The 18,021-nt window shown below is 45.6% G+C and overlaps 2 protein-coding genes across 5 annotated transcripts in view; both read left to right on the top strand.

Annotated features, from left to right (window-relative positions):
- Positions 1–3,622, top strand: part of LOC307090010 (corticotropin-releasing factor receptor 1-like) — a gene marked incomplete at its 3' end in the record, with an annotated part of 56,969 nt that extends 53,347 nt beyond the window's left edge. Inside the window, exons 12-14 of one of the 2 annotated variants that reach the window (XM_079756535.1) lie at positions 1,910–2,045; positions 2,250–2,291; positions 3,188–3,622. In XM_079756535.1, coding sequence (XP_079612661.1) covers positions 1,910–2,045; positions 2,250–2,291; positions 3,188–3,328 — 319 coding nt within the window. Of the gene's footprint in view, positions 1–1,909; positions 2,046–2,249; positions 2,493–3,187 lie in introns of those variants that run through there. The other variant, XM_079756534.1, reaches the window with a different exon arrangement.
- Positions 3,623–7,787: 4,165 nt separating this feature from the next.
- The window catches only part of LOC307090545 (KAT8 regulatory NSL complex subunit 1-like), a 39,038-nt gene continuing 28,804 nt past the window's right edge, over positions 7,788–18,021 (top strand). For 2 of the 3 annotated variants that reach the window (XM_079757251.1, XM_079757249.1), the window contains exons 1-2: positions 13,247–13,676; positions 16,011–17,433. In XM_079757251.1, the coding sequence (XP_079613377.1) occupies positions 16,079–17,433 (1,355 nt within the window). In that variant the 5' untranslated portion in view covers positions 13,247–13,676; positions 16,011–16,078. Of the gene's footprint in view, positions 7,933–11,167; positions 11,253–13,246; positions 13,677–16,010; positions 17,434–18,021 lie in introns of those variants that run through there. The other variant, XM_079757250.1, reaches the window with a different exon arrangement.

The following is an 18,021-nucleotide window of genomic DNA, read 5'->3' as shown; positions in this document are numbered from 1 at the left end:
ACTAACCTACCAGTACAGGGACACTACTAACCTACCAGTACAGGTACACCACTAACCTACCAGTACAGGGACACCACTAACCTACCAGTCCAGGGACACCACTAACCTACCAGTACAGGTTCACTACTAACCTAACAGGACACTACTAACCTACCAGTACAGGTTCACTACTAACCTAACAGGACACTACTAACCTACCAGTACAGGTTCACTACTAACCTAACAGGACACTACTAACCTACCAGTACAGGTTCACTACTAACCTAACAGGACACTACTAACCTACCAGTACAGGTGCACTTTCAGCGTGCTCAATGTAGAAGTGTATACAACTATTTACTGTAACGTATGGTTTACACTGTACAGTAATATCGCTTCAATGGCTTTAAACCGTCACCCTTGGTTCCGTGCTCTCTGTTATGGTCTGATTTGGTATGTGGTGCTGTTGTGTCTGTCTGTGTCCGTCTGTGTCTGTGTGTGTGTCTGTGTGTATGTGTCTGTGTGTGTCTGAGTCTGTGTCTGTGTGTATGTGTCTGTGTGTGTCTGAGTCTGTGTGTGTGTGTGTGTGTGTGTGTGTGTGTGTCTGCGTGTGTGTGTGTGTGTGTGTGTGTGTGTGTGTGTGTGTGTGTGTGTGTGTGTGTGTTCTGTTCTGCTCTGTTCTGCTCTGATCTCACCGTGCTGTGGTTCTGGTCTGGTCTGTGGGTGTGGTGTGGTTCTGGTCTGTGGGTTCTGGTCTGTAGGTGGGTTCTGGTCTGTGGGTTCTGGTCTGGTCTGTGCGTTCTGGTTTGTAGGTAGGTTCTGGTCTGTAGGTGGTATCTGGTCTGTAGGTGGGTTCTTGTCTGGTCTGTGGGTTCTGGTCTGTAGGTGGGGTTCTGGTCTGTAGGTGGGTTCTGGTTTGTGGGTTCTGGTCTGGTCTATGCCTTCTGGTTTGTAGGTGGGTTCTGGTCTGTAGGTGGGTTCTGGTCTGTAGGTGGGTTCTTGTCTGGTCTGTGGGTTCTGGTCTGTAGGTGGGTTCTGGTCTGTGGGTTCTGGTCTGGTCTTTGCGTTCTGGTTTGTAGGTGGGTTCTGGTCTGTAGGTGGGTTCTGGTCTGTAGGTGGGTTCTGGTCTGGTCTGTGGGTTCTGGGCTGTAGGTGGCTCCTGGTCTGTAGGTGGGTTCTGGTCTGTGGGTTCTGGTCTGGTCTTTTCGTTCTGGTTTGTAGGTGGGTTCTGGTCTGTAGGTGGGTTCTTGTCTGGTCTGTGGGTTCTGGTCTGTAGGTGGGTTCTGGTCTGTGGGTTCTGGTCTGGTCTTTGCGTTCTGGTTTGTAGGTGGGTTCTGGTCTGTAGGTGGGTTCTGGTCTGTAGGTGGGTTCTGGTCTGTAGGTGGGTTCTGGTCTGGTCTGTGGGTTCTGGGCTGTAGGTGGCTCCTGGTCTGTAGGTGGGTTCTGGTCTGTGGGTTCTGGTCTGGTCTTTGCGTTCTGGTTTGTAGGTGGGTTCTGGTCTGTAGGTGGGTTCTGGTCTGTAGATGGGTTCTGGTCTGTGGGTTCTGGTCTGGTCTTTGCGTTCTGGTTTGTAGGTGGGTTCTGGTCTGTAGGTGGGTTCTGGTCTGTAGGTGGGTTCTGGTCTGTAGGTGGGTTCTGGTCTGGTCTGTGGGTTCTGGGCTGTAGGTGGCTCCTGGTCTGTAGGTGGGTTCTGGTCTGTGGGTTCTGGTCTGGTCTTTGCGTTCTGGTTTGTAGGTGGGTTCTGGTCTGTAGGTGGGTTCTGGTCTGTAGATGGGTTCTGGTCTGTGGGTTCTGGTCTGGTCTTTGCGTTCTGGTTTGTAGGTGGGTTCTGGTCTGTAGGTGGGTTCTGGTCTGTAGATGCGTTCTGGTTTGTCGTAGGGTTCTGGCTCGGGTCCTTGGGCCTTCGGTGACTGTGATGTCATGTCTTCAGGAAAGCGGTGAAAGCGACGCTGGTCCTGCTGCCCCTGCTGGGGATCACCTACATGCTGTTCTTCGTCAACCCAGGAGAAGATGAGGTCTCTCAGATCGTCTTCATATACTTTAACTCCTTCTTGGAGTCCTTCCAGGTGAGGCATTCCAAGAGCTATGAACCTCTAGGTCTTCAAGAGGTTACCAAGGTTCTGAAGTCGAACGAAACACACAGCAGCCGCATCATCCAGTCCTCCCTCAGTATGAAATAGAGCCAGGGTAGTTAGTCATTTAAAGGACCTCCCTTTGATGGTTCTCTCTCTCTTTCTATCTCTCTCACTTTCTGTCTCTCCTTCTCTCAGGGCTTCTTCGTGTCTGTGTTTTACTGCTTTCTGAACAGTGAGGTAAGTGGATTTACATCTTTTACATATGAATTGATATTCCCAAGCCCCATCCCAGAATTCATTGTAGAGGCTGGAATGGCGTGTGACAGTGCTGCAAGCATTTTGGTGAAATATGTCTGCTACACCAGCAGAGATAAACCCAGACATTTACCATTTACACATGCTGATGTGTTTGGGAGGCCGAAGATGGCCTTTAAATGATTGATGATAGAAGTGTCAGATCGATGTATGAAAGGTGCAACAGAATGGTAAATTATGTGTTTTTCTCAAAGGTGCTGTTGGTAAGATTCAAGAGCTATCATTTTAGTGGAATTTGTAAGAGATGCCATAGCCACCAGTTAGCTGACTGAAAGTCTTTGTGAGAAAATCTGTTCGGAGTCCACTGCACTCCTGCCTCTGCATAAGGCAATGTATTTTAGACCGGTCTTGGTTAATTCCTGACCAATCAGAGCATCTTTCCCCTGATTGTTTCAGGGAATCAATCTTGCCAAACACAGGTGCTTAAAGGACGTCTTTTGGTTTCAAAATCTTTGCTCCTTTCTGTTCTCTGTTTCAATCTCTAAGATCTTACCAACAGCAGCTTTAGGCTTCACCACAGTAGAACAAAACAAACTTTTGATCTTATAAGGTTTCAAAGCTATCTCTGGCTCTTATTAGATTGCTCAGTTTAGTTGAATGAACAGAGTACTACTATGAGTGTATGGTGATTAGACACCTGCCGCTATTTGTTACTTGCATTGCATATAGAAAGGCTGGCTCTGCAAAACTAGATTCCTATTGGTTGTGTGTGACAGGTGAGGTCTGATTCCTATTGGTTGTGTGTGACAGGTGAGGACTTATTCCTATTGGTTGTGTGTGACAGGTGAGGTGTGATTCCTATTGGTTGTGTGTGACAGGTGAGGTCGGCGGTGAGGAAGAGGTTCCATCGTTGGCAGGAGCAACACTCCATCCGGGCGAGGATGACCCAGGCCATCTCCATCCCCACCTCCCCCTCCAGGGTCAGCTTCCACAGCATCAAGCAGTCCACGTCGCTATGAGAGAGAGACCCCAAGAGAGACTAAGTGTGGTGGTCTCTCTATCACCTGAAGGGAGCTCTGATCCAGTCCCAGAGAGACTGCTAGGCTAGAGACCATAAAGACTCTCGAGAGACGATGACTACTGCTACTGCTACTACTACTACTACTACAGCTACTACTACATATGAATATCTTTGTTCGTTATGTTTCTGCTGTATATTCTGTTAATATTATTGCTTGCGCTGTATTATTTGTGATCGTTTATTGCAGAGATCGGAGATCAACTGGACCACTGCACTCATTTAAATGTCCTATCACTCAGTCATTATTATATCTATATATTTGGTTATTATTATTATATATATATATATATATATATATATATATATATATATATATATAGCAGCACTTCTTTAGCAGTAAGTAGTACTGCAGTATTCCTTCACACTGATGAGGTCCCTTGGTGCGGTGTTCTGCCCTGTGGAGCCCTTGACTCGATTACACCTCGACCAGCCAGGATTTACACATTCCGCCTGTACCCAATGAACTCTATATCATGTGTACCCGGTCAACTGTAGCACCTTTACCCTGTATACTGTACCCTATACTCCCTCTACCCTCTATCCCGCTAGGTCTGGGACATTGTACCTATATCCCGCAGCTCCGTTCACCTGAAGAAATGACAACATTGTAAACTGTGGATTTGAAGGCTTTTCAGATTGCTGTAAATGTTGCCGGCTGGTTTGTATAATATCCTATATCTTAGCTGTGACTGTAGAGAATAGTCTTCATACGTATGGATGTCCAATACCACTGGCAGAGGTCCGCTCCCAGAGAAGCCCTGAAGCACCACATTCCTGATGTGCCAACATGTACTGAACCCCTTCACTGCTATTATTCACAACATTATCGTCACGCATTCTATACAGCGCTCATGTTTACCTCACCACCAAATCAATGTTAAACCACCCCTCTCCAGGTATATGTGACGGTTATTGTTAAATATGTACAGTTGTGTATTAAAGCCTAAAGTTATCCTCTGCGTAATAACTGTGTGGCGTGTTAAGGTCCTGGTTGGTGAACCAACACCAGGTAGGAATTAAACAACTGTACATGAACCTCTTTCTAGTCCCTTCTGTGTGGAGCCGAAGAACTGAAACCAAGCTTCAAAGGAACAGTTTGGTCTGAGCCGACCAATCACCAACAGCTGTGCCACACACCGACAGAAGAATAGTTAGCCTACTTTCATATTGCCACGAATCCATGTGTGCGCTTGTGTTTAAGTGGTGCTACAGTATCTGGGTCATACATAAAAGAAATACAACAATGATAATAATGCTGCATTGTTAGTGAAGTGGAAAAAAGAGACACACATTCAGCCAACATTCAGTCAAACAGCTGTTTTTTTCTACGGGTGGGTAGCGGTGATGTGCGTGGTGGTTATGAGGGTCCAAACGTGGAAAGAGTTTGGGAGGTGACCATCCAGGGGGGTCAGGGACACAGGGGATGTCTTTTGAGATGGCGTGGTGGTGTTATTCAGATCGGTGTGGGCCTCCCAGAGCGGAGCGCTGGTAGTTCAGCTCCTCTCTGCTCTCCTCCAGCACCCCACTCTGCTGGCCGGCCTCACGCAGGGTGCAGCTGCCTAACGACACCCCAGAGCACCCTGGGAGATATCTCGGGATCGACACTCAAGTTCAGGAGTGGAGATCTGTTTCAGGAAAAAAGAGTCAAACTTTCACGTTTTTTAATGACCTCAGAGAAGTATTGCGCCATTCCAAATTATGGAATTATAGGCAACTTTGCTAAAGCCTAATAGGCCTAGGTCACTTAACTAAACTATAGCGGTATAGGTCAAAGGAGAACTATTAATTACAGACAGGAGACGATGGTGTTGCAGAAAAAGCTAGGCATGCTACATTACAGTAGAAATTTATATATATATATTCACAGAGTATTAGAAATTAGAAAATAACTGCCAAAATAAATTCATAAAACCACACAGGTCAGGGGAAATATTATTATTTCACCTTACTAAATCATCCTATTATTACTTAATAAATCAGAGTGGAGATATAGCTTTGTGGCATGTTACATCAGTAAAGTTGTGGTATTTCATAACCTTTCTTAACATAATGGTATTTAAGCCTACGCCTATACCTGACTAGCATCATAGCGACTGATTCTAAGAAGGCCATCAGTATGCAGTGATAAAATCTACAGCTTTGAAAAAGAAACAGGCGGAAATGTCAGCGGAACATGAAGCATGTGTGAATGTTATCAGGAACTGTGTTCTTCGTGTGACTGTGTTCGTCAACACACCTGTCAGCCGCGGTCTAGTATGACACTACAGCGCCATCGAGCGGTCATTCTGTGTAACTATACCAGGAGTATGTTTTGCACAATTTAATAGTTAATGCACAATTTAATGAAGCAGAAATGACAATTTACAGGCTAAATTAAACTCAGAAGATCCACAGATAAAATATGTAGTTAGGATGAGCATAAACAATACAATTAATATTAGAATCAAGTCTGTTGGGATGGGGATCATAATAATATCGATGGTTGAGCTTGCTACAGAATACTGGTAATCTGTACTTGAACAGAAGAGACTGGCATGCCTACTGATGGACATAACTGAGCCTATATCAACAACATCAATGAGTGCTCTATGCTACGTTGTATGGGGGGACGGGGGAAGATTACGTATAAATGCCTACACCATTGGTCCAATCACTGATGCATGTATATGGGCCTACTATATCTGTGCTTACAGATTTGTGTCTCCAAAATGGCTTAAACGTGCATGGTGAATAATTAAATACAGGATTGAATAGCAAATGTATCTGTTAAAATTAATACAGGGCCCGTGTAACAAGGTCGTGATCTAATTCTGAATTCCCCATCTGGCTTCATTTACATGAATGGGTCTTCATGTCATATCTTATCATGAACATAAACAAGATCGTTTTCAGCTTTGCTCAAAGCTACTGTATTGATGTTTGCACCCAAATGTCCATAATTAATGTAGACTACAGATGATAAAGTCGCCCAGGCCAACTCACTGGCCTGCATTGTGATACAGTTTAATATATCTCCTAGATAAATCACAGAAAGCCTACACCCTAATAAATTATTGGAGTAGCAGTATCTACTTTACTAAATCCATGATAATCATAATTTCCCTATGCTAGGCCTATTCATATCTAACAGTATTTAGTTTATAATGCAGTGATAGTGTTTGGCAATATTGGTCGATATTACATTGAATGTTCTAGCTTTTTGCAAACAAAATACAGTGTTTGAGTATTCCGAATGGATCAGTAGTCAGATATGTTCTTCTACAATATCAACAGATCCAATTTGATCATTCGTTGATCATTCGTTTAAGAATAGTACTATTATTTTTGATCTAGAGTTCAAAGGCTGATATTCTATCTGCAACCACCGTGGAGTCCAGTGAGGCCTTTATTAGACTAGTCGGATCCATTCTTCACCTATCTCATGCAGTTCAGGAGATCGAGTCTTTCTTAGCCAAAGAGCCAATTTATTGATCTTAAATCACACATTGATCTTAATCACACACTAACCCAACTTCCTTTAGCACTCGGTTTATAAGCCTACGTTTATAAGAGTCATACTGACACCAGGAACCGATGCATTTAACACAGTATAGGCTACCAACTTGAATATTGGACACAGGATTGGCATCTAGGAGAATATCCTGTCTCTTAGGCAAACTATCATTCCACCCGGACCTTAATCTAAAAGTGGGCCGACGTTGTGCAGCTGATGGTGTGGCAGCCTGTTTGTTTACCACCCAGTCCCACCAGCATCCACATTACAAGGGTCCACTCCTTAACCACATGGCTCACAATGCGTTTAATACTCTGGCTGTAGATGATTTGCTGGCTGTTGTTCTTCAAGTTATAACGAGCATAACCTACTAAGAAATAACCTGTATAGCCATAGAAGTGACGGCAAATTGTGGTTTACAAAAATGTAACTTCAATCGGCAGAGCAAATGGTTCATCATCACGTTAGTATCTCTGTATTGCAAATTGTGGGTAACATTTTTCTAAACAAATTTGTTCTTAGGGTCAGATTTCTAAATCAACATGTAATACATAAACACTTTAATATAATTGAGTTGTAGTGAGTGTTAAAGCGTCCGGACATAGCTGGCGCACAATGTGTGATGTTATGACTAACTACGGTGACAATGGTGAACACAAATATTTAGAAATGATAAATAACTTGACATAATTGTTAATATCTAGTTTATAAGATAGTCAAATTATTTGTTATAATTAAGTTTCTGAATCAACTTTCATCAACGTTTCCGCTGTACGGGTATTTGCAAAGGAGTGACAGCTATTACAGCCAATAGCACGCTTGGATTTGAAGAACTGACCAATGCGGAGTCAGGGGCGTATTGTTATCAAGTCGTCCGCCGTTAGTAACAGGACAAGCTGCTCAGTCAGATTTTGTTTAATAAATCGCTAATATTAATTAAACAGGCCCGGTGTCAGAGGAAAACAACAAATGCATTGGAAAGTTCTAGCATTTGGTATGATACGGCAATTTTTTCCTGCAACGCGTTTGTGCCAAATGTGTTAAAAACGGTAAGTCATCGGTAAGTCATGTAGGAAACATGCTAACAACTGTTAGCATGTTTTCTAGCTGGCGAGCTAGCTCGTTTGTGATTGGTAGGTGGCGCTGGCGGTGGTGCGTTCAAGTCCTGTGGGATCTTTAAAACTTACCGGGGTTTAAGTATTAACACCGTAAATTAGGAGTGAGATCTATCAAACTCACTAGTTTTTAACAGTCTAACACCGTACATTAGGAGTTGGAACCATCAAACGTACCAGTGTTGACCTGTCTAACACCGTACATTAGGAATGCCTAAACCATGACTAAATTAAATATGAGTTTTTAATAATGTATGTTTGCGTGGCCAGTAGACCACTGGTATAATCAGTTACCAACTTACTTGTGTTTTTCTGTGGTTGTAAACAACACATACCAATAACTAATGCTCAACTTTATTGAAATGATTAGTCTATTGGTCCTGTAGTTTTCCAAAAATGTTTATTTGTCAGTTATTCATTCGGCATTGATCCAGAGATATGTCATGTGACCTTATTTGCATTCGCCCTACCCGTCAGCCTTTTTTTGTAGTGTAACATTGAATCCGCAACTAATCTTTAGTAGTGCAACATTTAACCACCAACTGATCTCGGCTGTGTTGGGGGAAACACTTTTCTGCCTTGAACGGGTAGGGTTAGGGAAGGGGGCCTTTCGGTAAGCCTGCTGTTCGCTCTTCAGACCCTTCTGTATTATTGATCACAAAGTCAGATATATCAGATCATATATAAAGAGACTCAATTCCTTGTGGTTCTAACAATGTGGAGGTTGGCGTTGATTCTTATGATTTAAGATTGTATGGCGAGGATAGGAAATGTATTGCCGCCAGTGTACATCACCTATAACTTAAATTCTATAAATCACACACACACACACACACACACACACACACACAATAACCCTTGACATATGGTAGTGAGTTTGTTGAGGGAAGTGATTGCAGAGCAAAGCTATTCCTGAACTTGGCTGTCACGCATATATGCGGTCGTAGATGAGACGTGCAGTTCCACTGACGGCCATCAGATGGCGGCAGAGTGACCAGCCACCCTTCTCTGGTTTATTGCAGGCATATCTCAAATAATCAAGGTCAACGGGGTCTTCGTTTTTGTTAGGTTAAAATCGCAGTGGCTAGTTCCTATTCTGTATGTGCCAATGTCCCGGTTAACCTCTTCATCAATAGTCCTTTTTCTTTCTGAACATAACATACCCAAGTAATGCAATGGCAATAAGAACGGGATAATGTATAGAACGCCGGTCATTATTCGGGAAAATAAGCCCCGACAGGGCGAACAGGACACAGACGTGCAGCAGAGGTGTCTTGCTTCGCCCTGAAGGGGCTTATTTTCGATAATGACCGCCCGGCGACATTCTATACATTAGAGAGTGGCGAAGTCACGCCCCTTCCGGTAGAGCCCATGGGACCTATGAGATCGAAAAATATGAGTGGGTTTCAATGGAGAGAAAGTAATTATTTTCTGGTCCTAGTCTTTATATGCGCTTATTTCACGGCTACTTGCCAAAACGAAAAAATAACTTCACATGGTGTGTCTTTTTACGATCTATTTGTTACCAGCATTCGTAGTGTTGATCAGCAGAGAAATTGTCCGCCAAAGATGACGTCGCTTAGCAACCGAAGACGCTGGGGTTGACAAGTTACTGGACTACTTGCGGAGTGATACCAAAGACGTCATTAGAGGCAAAAACTCCTTTGTTTTCCTTGACAGCGGTCAATTATACTTAGCAACGGTGAATTATCAAATATAATTCACCGCCGAAAGTTGTGAAGAGCTCATGCAAGTGAACGGAGTGTTCCACGGCATTGAGAAGACCTGTGTAATATTAATACCATAAGAAAGACCTGTGAGATTGTTGTGCAAGGGAAATAATAAATTTGGATACTACTCGTTAGAGGGAAAACAGCTTGAACAAAGCATACGTGGAATTTGTTTTGGAAATGTCGAGTTTAAGAATGAATATCACTTTCATTTCAGTTTCATAGATCCAATGCAAACCGATGCAAAATTGACAATTCAAACTTGATGAGATACAAACTGTTGTATATGTTGTACACTGTTGTATATGAACACTTTACACTTATTTTTTTGGACGACGTAGTTAAGGTGGCAGGCGTGTGTTACTTAGGCGGCTTAAGCTGAAAAGTGCTCTGGAAAGGCTTTCAATGATGCATGGACTTAAATTTCCCTCTGTAATTCAAAGGCATGAGTTACCCCTTACTTGGCGTTTTCGGTTACCAGTCAATCAAACATTCTGGCTTTACACCCCAAATCAGAAGAGAGCAAGCGGGTGAGCCTTGAGCCAGAGAGCGACATTCTGACTATTGGTGGGAAACAGGTCCTGAATGAACAAAAGGTGGCCTCTACCATAAGATGGCAAGAAGGTAGGCTGAGAGGGTCATGAATTCTAGCATTACCCTGGTTTACCCCAACGGTATATCTGTTCTCTATCTTCCTATGGGGTGGGAAAGCTTCGGGTGGGAAAACACGACCAAGACAAGGAGAATAATAATGAGAAGAATTTAAATTTTATCTGAAAACATGTAACAGAAACAGATATACCTCTATCGGAAGGTCTGCTCTCTCAGCCTCTCAGCTTAAGCCATGAAACTGAAACTGACCCGCCCCCCGCTCTCTCACCAATAACATACTTTTCAAGCATTCTTCCAGGCGTTCTATCATGAGGTGAGAACGCCTTATCCCGCCCTTAAGTAGCCAAATGTTGGTCGTTTTGCTTTTGGTTGAAAAACAATATTTCTAATTTAATTATGCGATATTGGGCTATGAGGCTATATTTAAATGTAAAGTACTTAGTCTAAGGTTCATTTGACCAGTCCTGTGACGTCACATGACGGGCCTGCTGACCATACCCTAACATTATACCTACAAGTCTTTCCTTGGTTTCGTTACAGAATTAGGATTGCAGCTTTAATTATTTATTAATTATTACAGGTTGCTCTTGTGATTAATTTACCCTTTAATATTGCACATATCAATTGAAGTATAATGACGCATCAGGATTTGGTTGAACCCTCTGATTCTGGTTTAAGCATCATGTCATAGAACAAGGTCGCAGCCAGTAATAACTGGTTGATTTAGAAACGGACCATAGAACAGTATCTCAAGTCAGTCTGACACTCTGAACTATCCTCTCTCAACCAGCAGCTCCGAGCTCATCTTGATTTTCCCTTTCTTTCAGGTGTAACATTACGTTGTAACAGTCGGAAACAGGAATAATGGCATCTTCGATGGTCGGATGGAGATCTTCAGTGAGGACATCTAAGGTAAAATGTTGTTCTTGGGGGTTATCGATAAATCTCATGGAGTTGCTCTATGTATATTTATCAGTATTATCTGCTGTGGTTGTGTGGCAGAGCAAGGGAGTTCAGTCTGAAGGTTTATCCAATTGTATATGAATGTATGTCTCATAACAAGGTTGAATAGCTTATATAGACCAGCACGTCAATGCACATGGTGAACACAGTTCATTAGCAGTAGCACTTTGGTGAGACAATCTGAAAAAGCTGGTATCCATTCACAGTGGTGTTGTTCACAAACCTCAACAACCTTTACTGACTCAGGCTGACACCTTCTGGTCGGTTTGTCAAATGGTTGGTTGATGTCACACCAGGAGAACGCATGTTATTAATCCATTTGTGGGGGGGCTGGAGGGACAAATGAAGGCAATATTCTGTTGGAGTTTTAGTTTTCCTTTATCCAAGTGTAAAACAGTGATGTGAATGGCTGTTTGCAGATGAGAGGGTTTATAAGAAGTGGGTGTGCATTCTTTGACACATCCTTGGTTTGGAGATGGTTGTTTTTAAAGGTAATTTCCCTATCCCATAACTAAATGTCAGCTATTCCTCTTTCATAGAAAGTTGGTACCGAAATCTGTTGAGGTACAACCGCACACCTTCATGTTATCGAAAGCCACCTATATTCACTTAACGAGGTGCATTAAACATTCGCTTGCAGCGCCGAATGCTATAGCGAGGAATGGTCGATACATATATATATAATATATATCTATGATTGTAGTTTACCACTATGGATGCCATAAGAGCAATGTGTTTAGAAACGGTTATGAGCTGTTACATCAGTCATGTCCTACAACATGTACAGTGCCCATGGTGACTATTAAAAAGATACCTGATCGGTTAAACTGCTTTATTTGCTGGCTAGGGCTGTGAAAAATCTGTCAAGTTCATCTCAAGACAATGTGTGTTTTATTTCAGTCGACAAGGAGACTTTTCTTCAAAGTCAACGCAAAACATTTGCTGTAGATTTACATGTATGGGTAGAGTTCACACTAAATGCTCTTCGGCATAATTGATACAAGGAAGACATTTTAAATAATCCAATTGGTAAAAGATGTTTTAGCAAAGCCAGGAAAGACTGTTACAATGGTGTTTTCACCCAGACGCATTCACAAATATATGACATGATATTGCATCAATCTCCACACTTATCTAAATCCCATCCCAAAGTATAATGTAAAGTAACACACATAAATAATAACTCCTTCTATATTTTTGAAGTATAGCCATTATATTTAATTGCCAGTATGTGACGTTGCAATACTGTTGTATAAATATTACTTGGTATTTGTATACAACAGTCTGGGAACTCTTGGTAATCCACGCCTGTGAAAGAGCTCCGCCTAGTGGCCGGTGACTGTAACGTGAGAGTGTCGGCGTAATGGTGGCTGATCCTGTTCCTCTGAGCAGCGCAGTCTTTCAACCCCTCCTTCTGCCCATTTCCTTAAGGGTGTTGTCTGTTACAGTGCAACATGAGAGCATTTTTAAGCGCTACAAACTACATCGAACACAAACTTAGTAGTAGTTAAAAAAATACTCTCTAATCAAGAGATATTATTTAATGTGTTATTATAATATACTCTTCTTTATTAATTTATTTTTACATTTGGCATATATAAAACAACATTGTTCATGTAGTCTATGGGCTGTGGTATCTTATACGGGTTTGTTTGTATTAGGGGTTGAATGTTTGTATACTGGTTATGATTTAGTTGTTGAAAGCAGAACAACATTCATCTTTGAAGACAATGCCCCCCCCCCCCCCCCCTCTGGTCTCCTCTTTTAGGTTTTATTCCGTTCTTCTCGGCCCTTTGCTCTAGTGGCGACAACGTGGAATGACTCCCGCCTACACGAAGCACCGCGCACACGCTCACACACGCACGCTCTCTCTCTCACACATACAGACACACACACACACACACACACACACACACAGCACTTCTATGTTTGTCAGACTCAAATCCGAGGGAGAGGAGCTAGCCGCCATTTTCTAAGCGTCTCTCCCTAAAAAGAGAAGAAGACTCGCGGTGAACCACCGTGTGGATTACGCTCGACTTTCGGGCTTTTGACTATTCGTCAGAATATCATTTCAAGCATAGCACATAATTTGATAATTCGGGGGGTTTCCACACTATCTCCGGGCCTCGTCTTATCGTCGGTCCACCGCCGAGGGGACGAGGTGTAGTTCGGTGATTCGCCCATATTGCGCGATTCCGGAACGAAGCCCGCCGACCACTCGGTGTACCAGAGGAGCTCAGACTGTCTGGATTAATCCATGGCCCGTCGGTCCACGGAAGACGCTTTGTTTTGTTGCCGATATTCCGTTTTTTTCACTTAAACTGCGGGGGATTGTACGCGAAATTCCCTCGGATAGTGCGACCTCGTCACGTGGTAGGTTCCTCCTTTTTCTTTGTTAGCGATCTAGCAGCGAGGCGAGGGGCTCACCCTCCTCCACCCAGCTCATTTCCACCTTTCTACACTAAATTGTACACACGGTATCACCACCGACCCCCCCCCCCCCCCCTCCTGCACGGTGTCCCCGGTACCGCGGAGGTGAAGTGGCTGGGAGCCCGAAGCAGCCGTTCAGTCCCGGGCATAGGAAGGCTAGTCTACCATGACTCCACTCGCTACTACGTAGGAGTCGTGGGTTGAAATAAGTTGTGATGGTTTTCCATCATCGGGACCAGACCCGTGGGTCCGGATCCTCCGTGTCCCGGTGAGACCCTGTGGGTCCGAGTTCTCCTGGCCCGGTGAGACGGGCTGGACTCTCGGGGCTAAGTGGCACTCTGTTCTCCAGACCCGTGAGACGCTCAATCGACGTGCTCCGCGGAGACACAGCGACATGGCGGCCCGCGTACGCAGAGTGTCCTGGTGGTGTGTCCAGGGTCTACGTGGTGGTGTGTTGTCGGGTCCTGGTGGTGTGAAGTCGGGTCCTGTTAGTCTGGTGGTGGTGTGTTGTCCTGTCCTGCAGGCTAGTGTGTTAGCAGGGTGCATTCCCCCATGAGCAGCTCTCTGCTCGGCTATCGTTAGCCTCGGACCAGCGCTTCGTCCACACGCGGTGTGTCGGGGACATGCTTACACACACATTCTGTCCGCATTACGGTGCTTATCACCATGTAACCCCCATTTAACTGCAGATCTCTAACTTGTGTATTGTACACCTCGACCCGAGCTAATGAGAGCCTGGCCCAACCAGCCCCGGCTGACACGTAATACTCGGTGCCACCAGAAGCGCGGTGTTTACCGGAATATGCAGCATTAAAGTAAACAGCGCACAGTTTGACTGCGAATGGACGGTGTTAAGATCGGTGTGTTGCTGTTGTGGAACGTCCAACATTTTTTAGAAGGTGACATGTAAGGTAATGCCATACTAGAGTTGATTATGCGTGTTAAATAAAATACGTAGTGGGGTTTCATTCGAGCGTTATTTCCACCATCGAACCGGGTGGGTTTGATGAAGCGGGTGAGGTGGATGGATTGCATAATCCTTGGGAAATACCAACATGGCGTTGTGCAGCGCGCTGCGGTGGAGCACTGAGCCCCCTATTCATCCTGAAGACATCCAGGACGAAGCACTCGGTCAAGCTGCAAATACACCCATCCGAATTCAGATACCAGCCTCCCCACACACAGCGAACCTGTGTGATCCACGTAGAAAGGCAAATGTCTGACAGCACGTACAGGCGTTGTTGTGTACATCTGAAATTGCATGGGGATGAAGAGTGACATCATGTGTACTTGCAGCAGGCCCAAATCCATGTAATCACACGCCCTACGTGGAGCCCTGCATCACACGGACACATGTAGGCCAATAGGGTGGGATGGTTTGCTTTGCGTGCATCACCCAACAGCAGCTAGAATTTAAACGCAGGAATCCTATTTGCGGAGTGTTCTGAGTAATTGCAGCTAAGGCGTTGACTGTGGCTGTATGATTTGATTATTATTCCATCAGACTTGGCACTTCTCAGCCCAAGGTCACTGCAGTACAGCAGTTGGGAGTCTGGATTGGATAAACATTTACACCAGTTTACCTGCCTTTGTTTCGTGATGCCTCTGCAGTATCACTTTTAGCAACGTAGCGGCAAGCAGGTCAACAGAATGTCACTGAGTCACCACCATCTCATTATATCGGCCTCTAGAATATATTAGGGCTGGACAATCACTTTAGCTCTCCTTTTTCAATCAATGTCTCAGACTCCCATCAAGCTTAAGTACAGGCAGCACTGCATATTGCTATTATAGTTAAAATAAAACACTTACCATACTGGCCACGGTTGTTCTCGATAATCCTCCAGTTGCTGTAGTCATCTCAAATATTGATGTGTATACATACATCAACCCTTTGTCCCGCTAGATTGAAATGCTAAACCGGCACTTGTCTTCTGATTGCAGATGTAACTCGAGTCCCAGTAACGTTTCACTCTCCCCAACACGGACATGGCTTTCTAAAAAATGGTTGCTATATTAGCACACATAATCTCTCAACTCAATCTTCATCTTCTCAATACTATTTACTTGAGTAGTCCATAGCTTTATCAGGTGTGTAGTTTTTCTCTCTTTACCAAATAGTTAATGCCGATCTGACTTCCTGTGTGTGTGTGTGTGTTAACGTCCTTCTCCGATCTCTACCTGTTGGACGGTGTGGTTCTTGCACCTGTGTGTTAATGCAGCTCTCTCTGGACCTGTGTGTTAATGCAGCTCTCTCTCTCCTTGTGGTTGCTCCAGGCTGTCTTCTGGCGGGGCTGTAAGCGGGTGGTGTGGAGCAGGCCACGGTGCCCGTCCCTCTGCACTGCATGGCTGCGATGGCGCCCGCTCTCACCGACGCCCCAGCCGAAGCTCACCACATCCGCTTCAAACTGGCTGCCCCGTCCTCCAGCCTCTCCCCGGGCAGCTCAGAGAACCACCCCAACTCCAGCAACCTTCTCCTTCACAGCAGCGGGCCGGCTAGGCGCAAGGCCTCTGACGAGCGCGCCCTCCAGGAGCAGCAGAGCCAGCAGCAGGTTGACAACCCAGCCCAGACACCTAATCTGGGCAAGCTACAGCCGCTGGTGGCCTCCTACCTGTGCTCTGATGTGACACCCGTCCCGTCGTCCAAGGAATCCATTGCACTGCAAGAAATCCTCATCAAACAGTCTGTGTTGAAAAGTCACGGCATCCTGCCCAACTCCTTGCTCAACGGAGGGGGAGATTTCCTACTGAGGAAGAAGCAGACCTTTGAGCTCTCTGGCGGTCAGCTCAAGAGCCTGATGAGCGCTAACACCAATGGCGGCAGCCAGCCCATGGCTCCCGTCAACGGCCTTGTCAAGAAGCTGGCCACCTCGGGCTGTATGGTGGCGGTGAACGGAGGGAAACCCTCCGCCTCCGCTACCTCGGACCCCCAGAATCTCCTTCTGGACTCGGACAACACCCCCACCATCAGAACCCTCAGACATCATCAGGCACATTCCTCCAGGGTCTCTCTCACCACAGATGGTAACAGCCCTGACCCCCCAGCAGCACAGCCTCCCTCCCCGCCTGCCTTTGGGCTGGGCGGTCCCAACGAACACATGAATGCAGAAGACGATAGTTCACGCAGCTCATCGGCTTGCCCGCAACAAGCGGATGGAGAGAGGCCAGGTGGCAGCCAGCAGAGCTCACCCGTGTTGTTGCAGGCTCCTCCTCTTTCTTCTGTCTCCCAGCCTCCTACCTACTCTCTGGACATCCTGGACTCCCAGATCAGAGAGCGCAGCCTGCTCACCAGCAGCCGCCAGGCACAGATCGAGAGCCGTTTGCGGCGACTCCGAAAGCGGCTGCAGGTGGTGCAGGCAAAGCAGGTGGAGCGACATGTCCAGCAGCAGCTGGGCGGCTTCCTGGGCTCGGCTCTGAGCCGGCTGGTGGGCCCCGGACGCAGACAGGAAGTGTCCCCCTCCACGGCATCGTGGAGGACGGGGCGCCAGACGGCGGTCGGCAGGGACAGCCTGGGTCGCTTCCTGAAGGCCGGGGCCATGCCTACGGAGCTGGAGAGGCTGTGTCTGAGCGGCTCGGCCAATCTGCGTGCCACCGAGAGCGCCTTTGACTCGGACGTGACGGAGAGCAGCTCTGGGGGAGACTCGGACCTGGAGGAAGAGGAGGTGGCCCGGGTAGACGTCGAACAGCGGCACGTCAAAATGTAAGCCCCACCCCCCCCCCCCCCGCCCCCGCTTAATGTGTCCTCTCACACCTAGTAGTGCCATTCCTTTGCGGTACTGGAATGGTATTGGTTATGGTTTATTTGACACAGATGTCCACAGTATGTGGAAAATCTTGTTTTTTGTCAATAAGGCATCCCTTAAATTAATGGTCTTCCTATGCTTTTTACTGTAAAATGTCAACTGCTTGTGCACCAAAAACTATAAAAGCACTGTTCCTTCTCTGTAACCTAGTAAAGGACAGGGACTGTAACCGCCAACGGCAGAGCTCTGAATGCCAACAGGTGTTGGTGACACAATAGTGGCTGTGGCTGATGAGGTTAACCTGCAGGGAGGGGTATAGCTGTCTCTATCAGAGGAGGCGATACCTTCATGTGGAAAGAAACCACATTTTCTGGAGCTTTCTCTATCTCAATCACTTCCCCACTCTTTCTCTCCCCCCCTAGCTGTCTGTCTCTCCCTTGGACTCTCCCATGTCTCCCTTTCTCTTTCTGTCTCCCAGTCAGGGGAGACTGCTGTTTGGGTGTGTTAATGTATTGCAAAGTGAAAATGTAGAGGCGGGTCGGTCA

This window comes from Pollachius pollachius (assembly GCF_949987615.1).
Source record: "Pollachius pollachius genome assembly, chromosome: 19".
NCBI lineage: Eukaryota > Metazoa > Chordata > Actinopteri > Gadiformes > Gadidae > Pollachius > Pollachius pollachius.
Note: the sequence above shows the minus strand (reverse complement) of the source record. Positions and strands in the feature narration are given on the sequence as shown.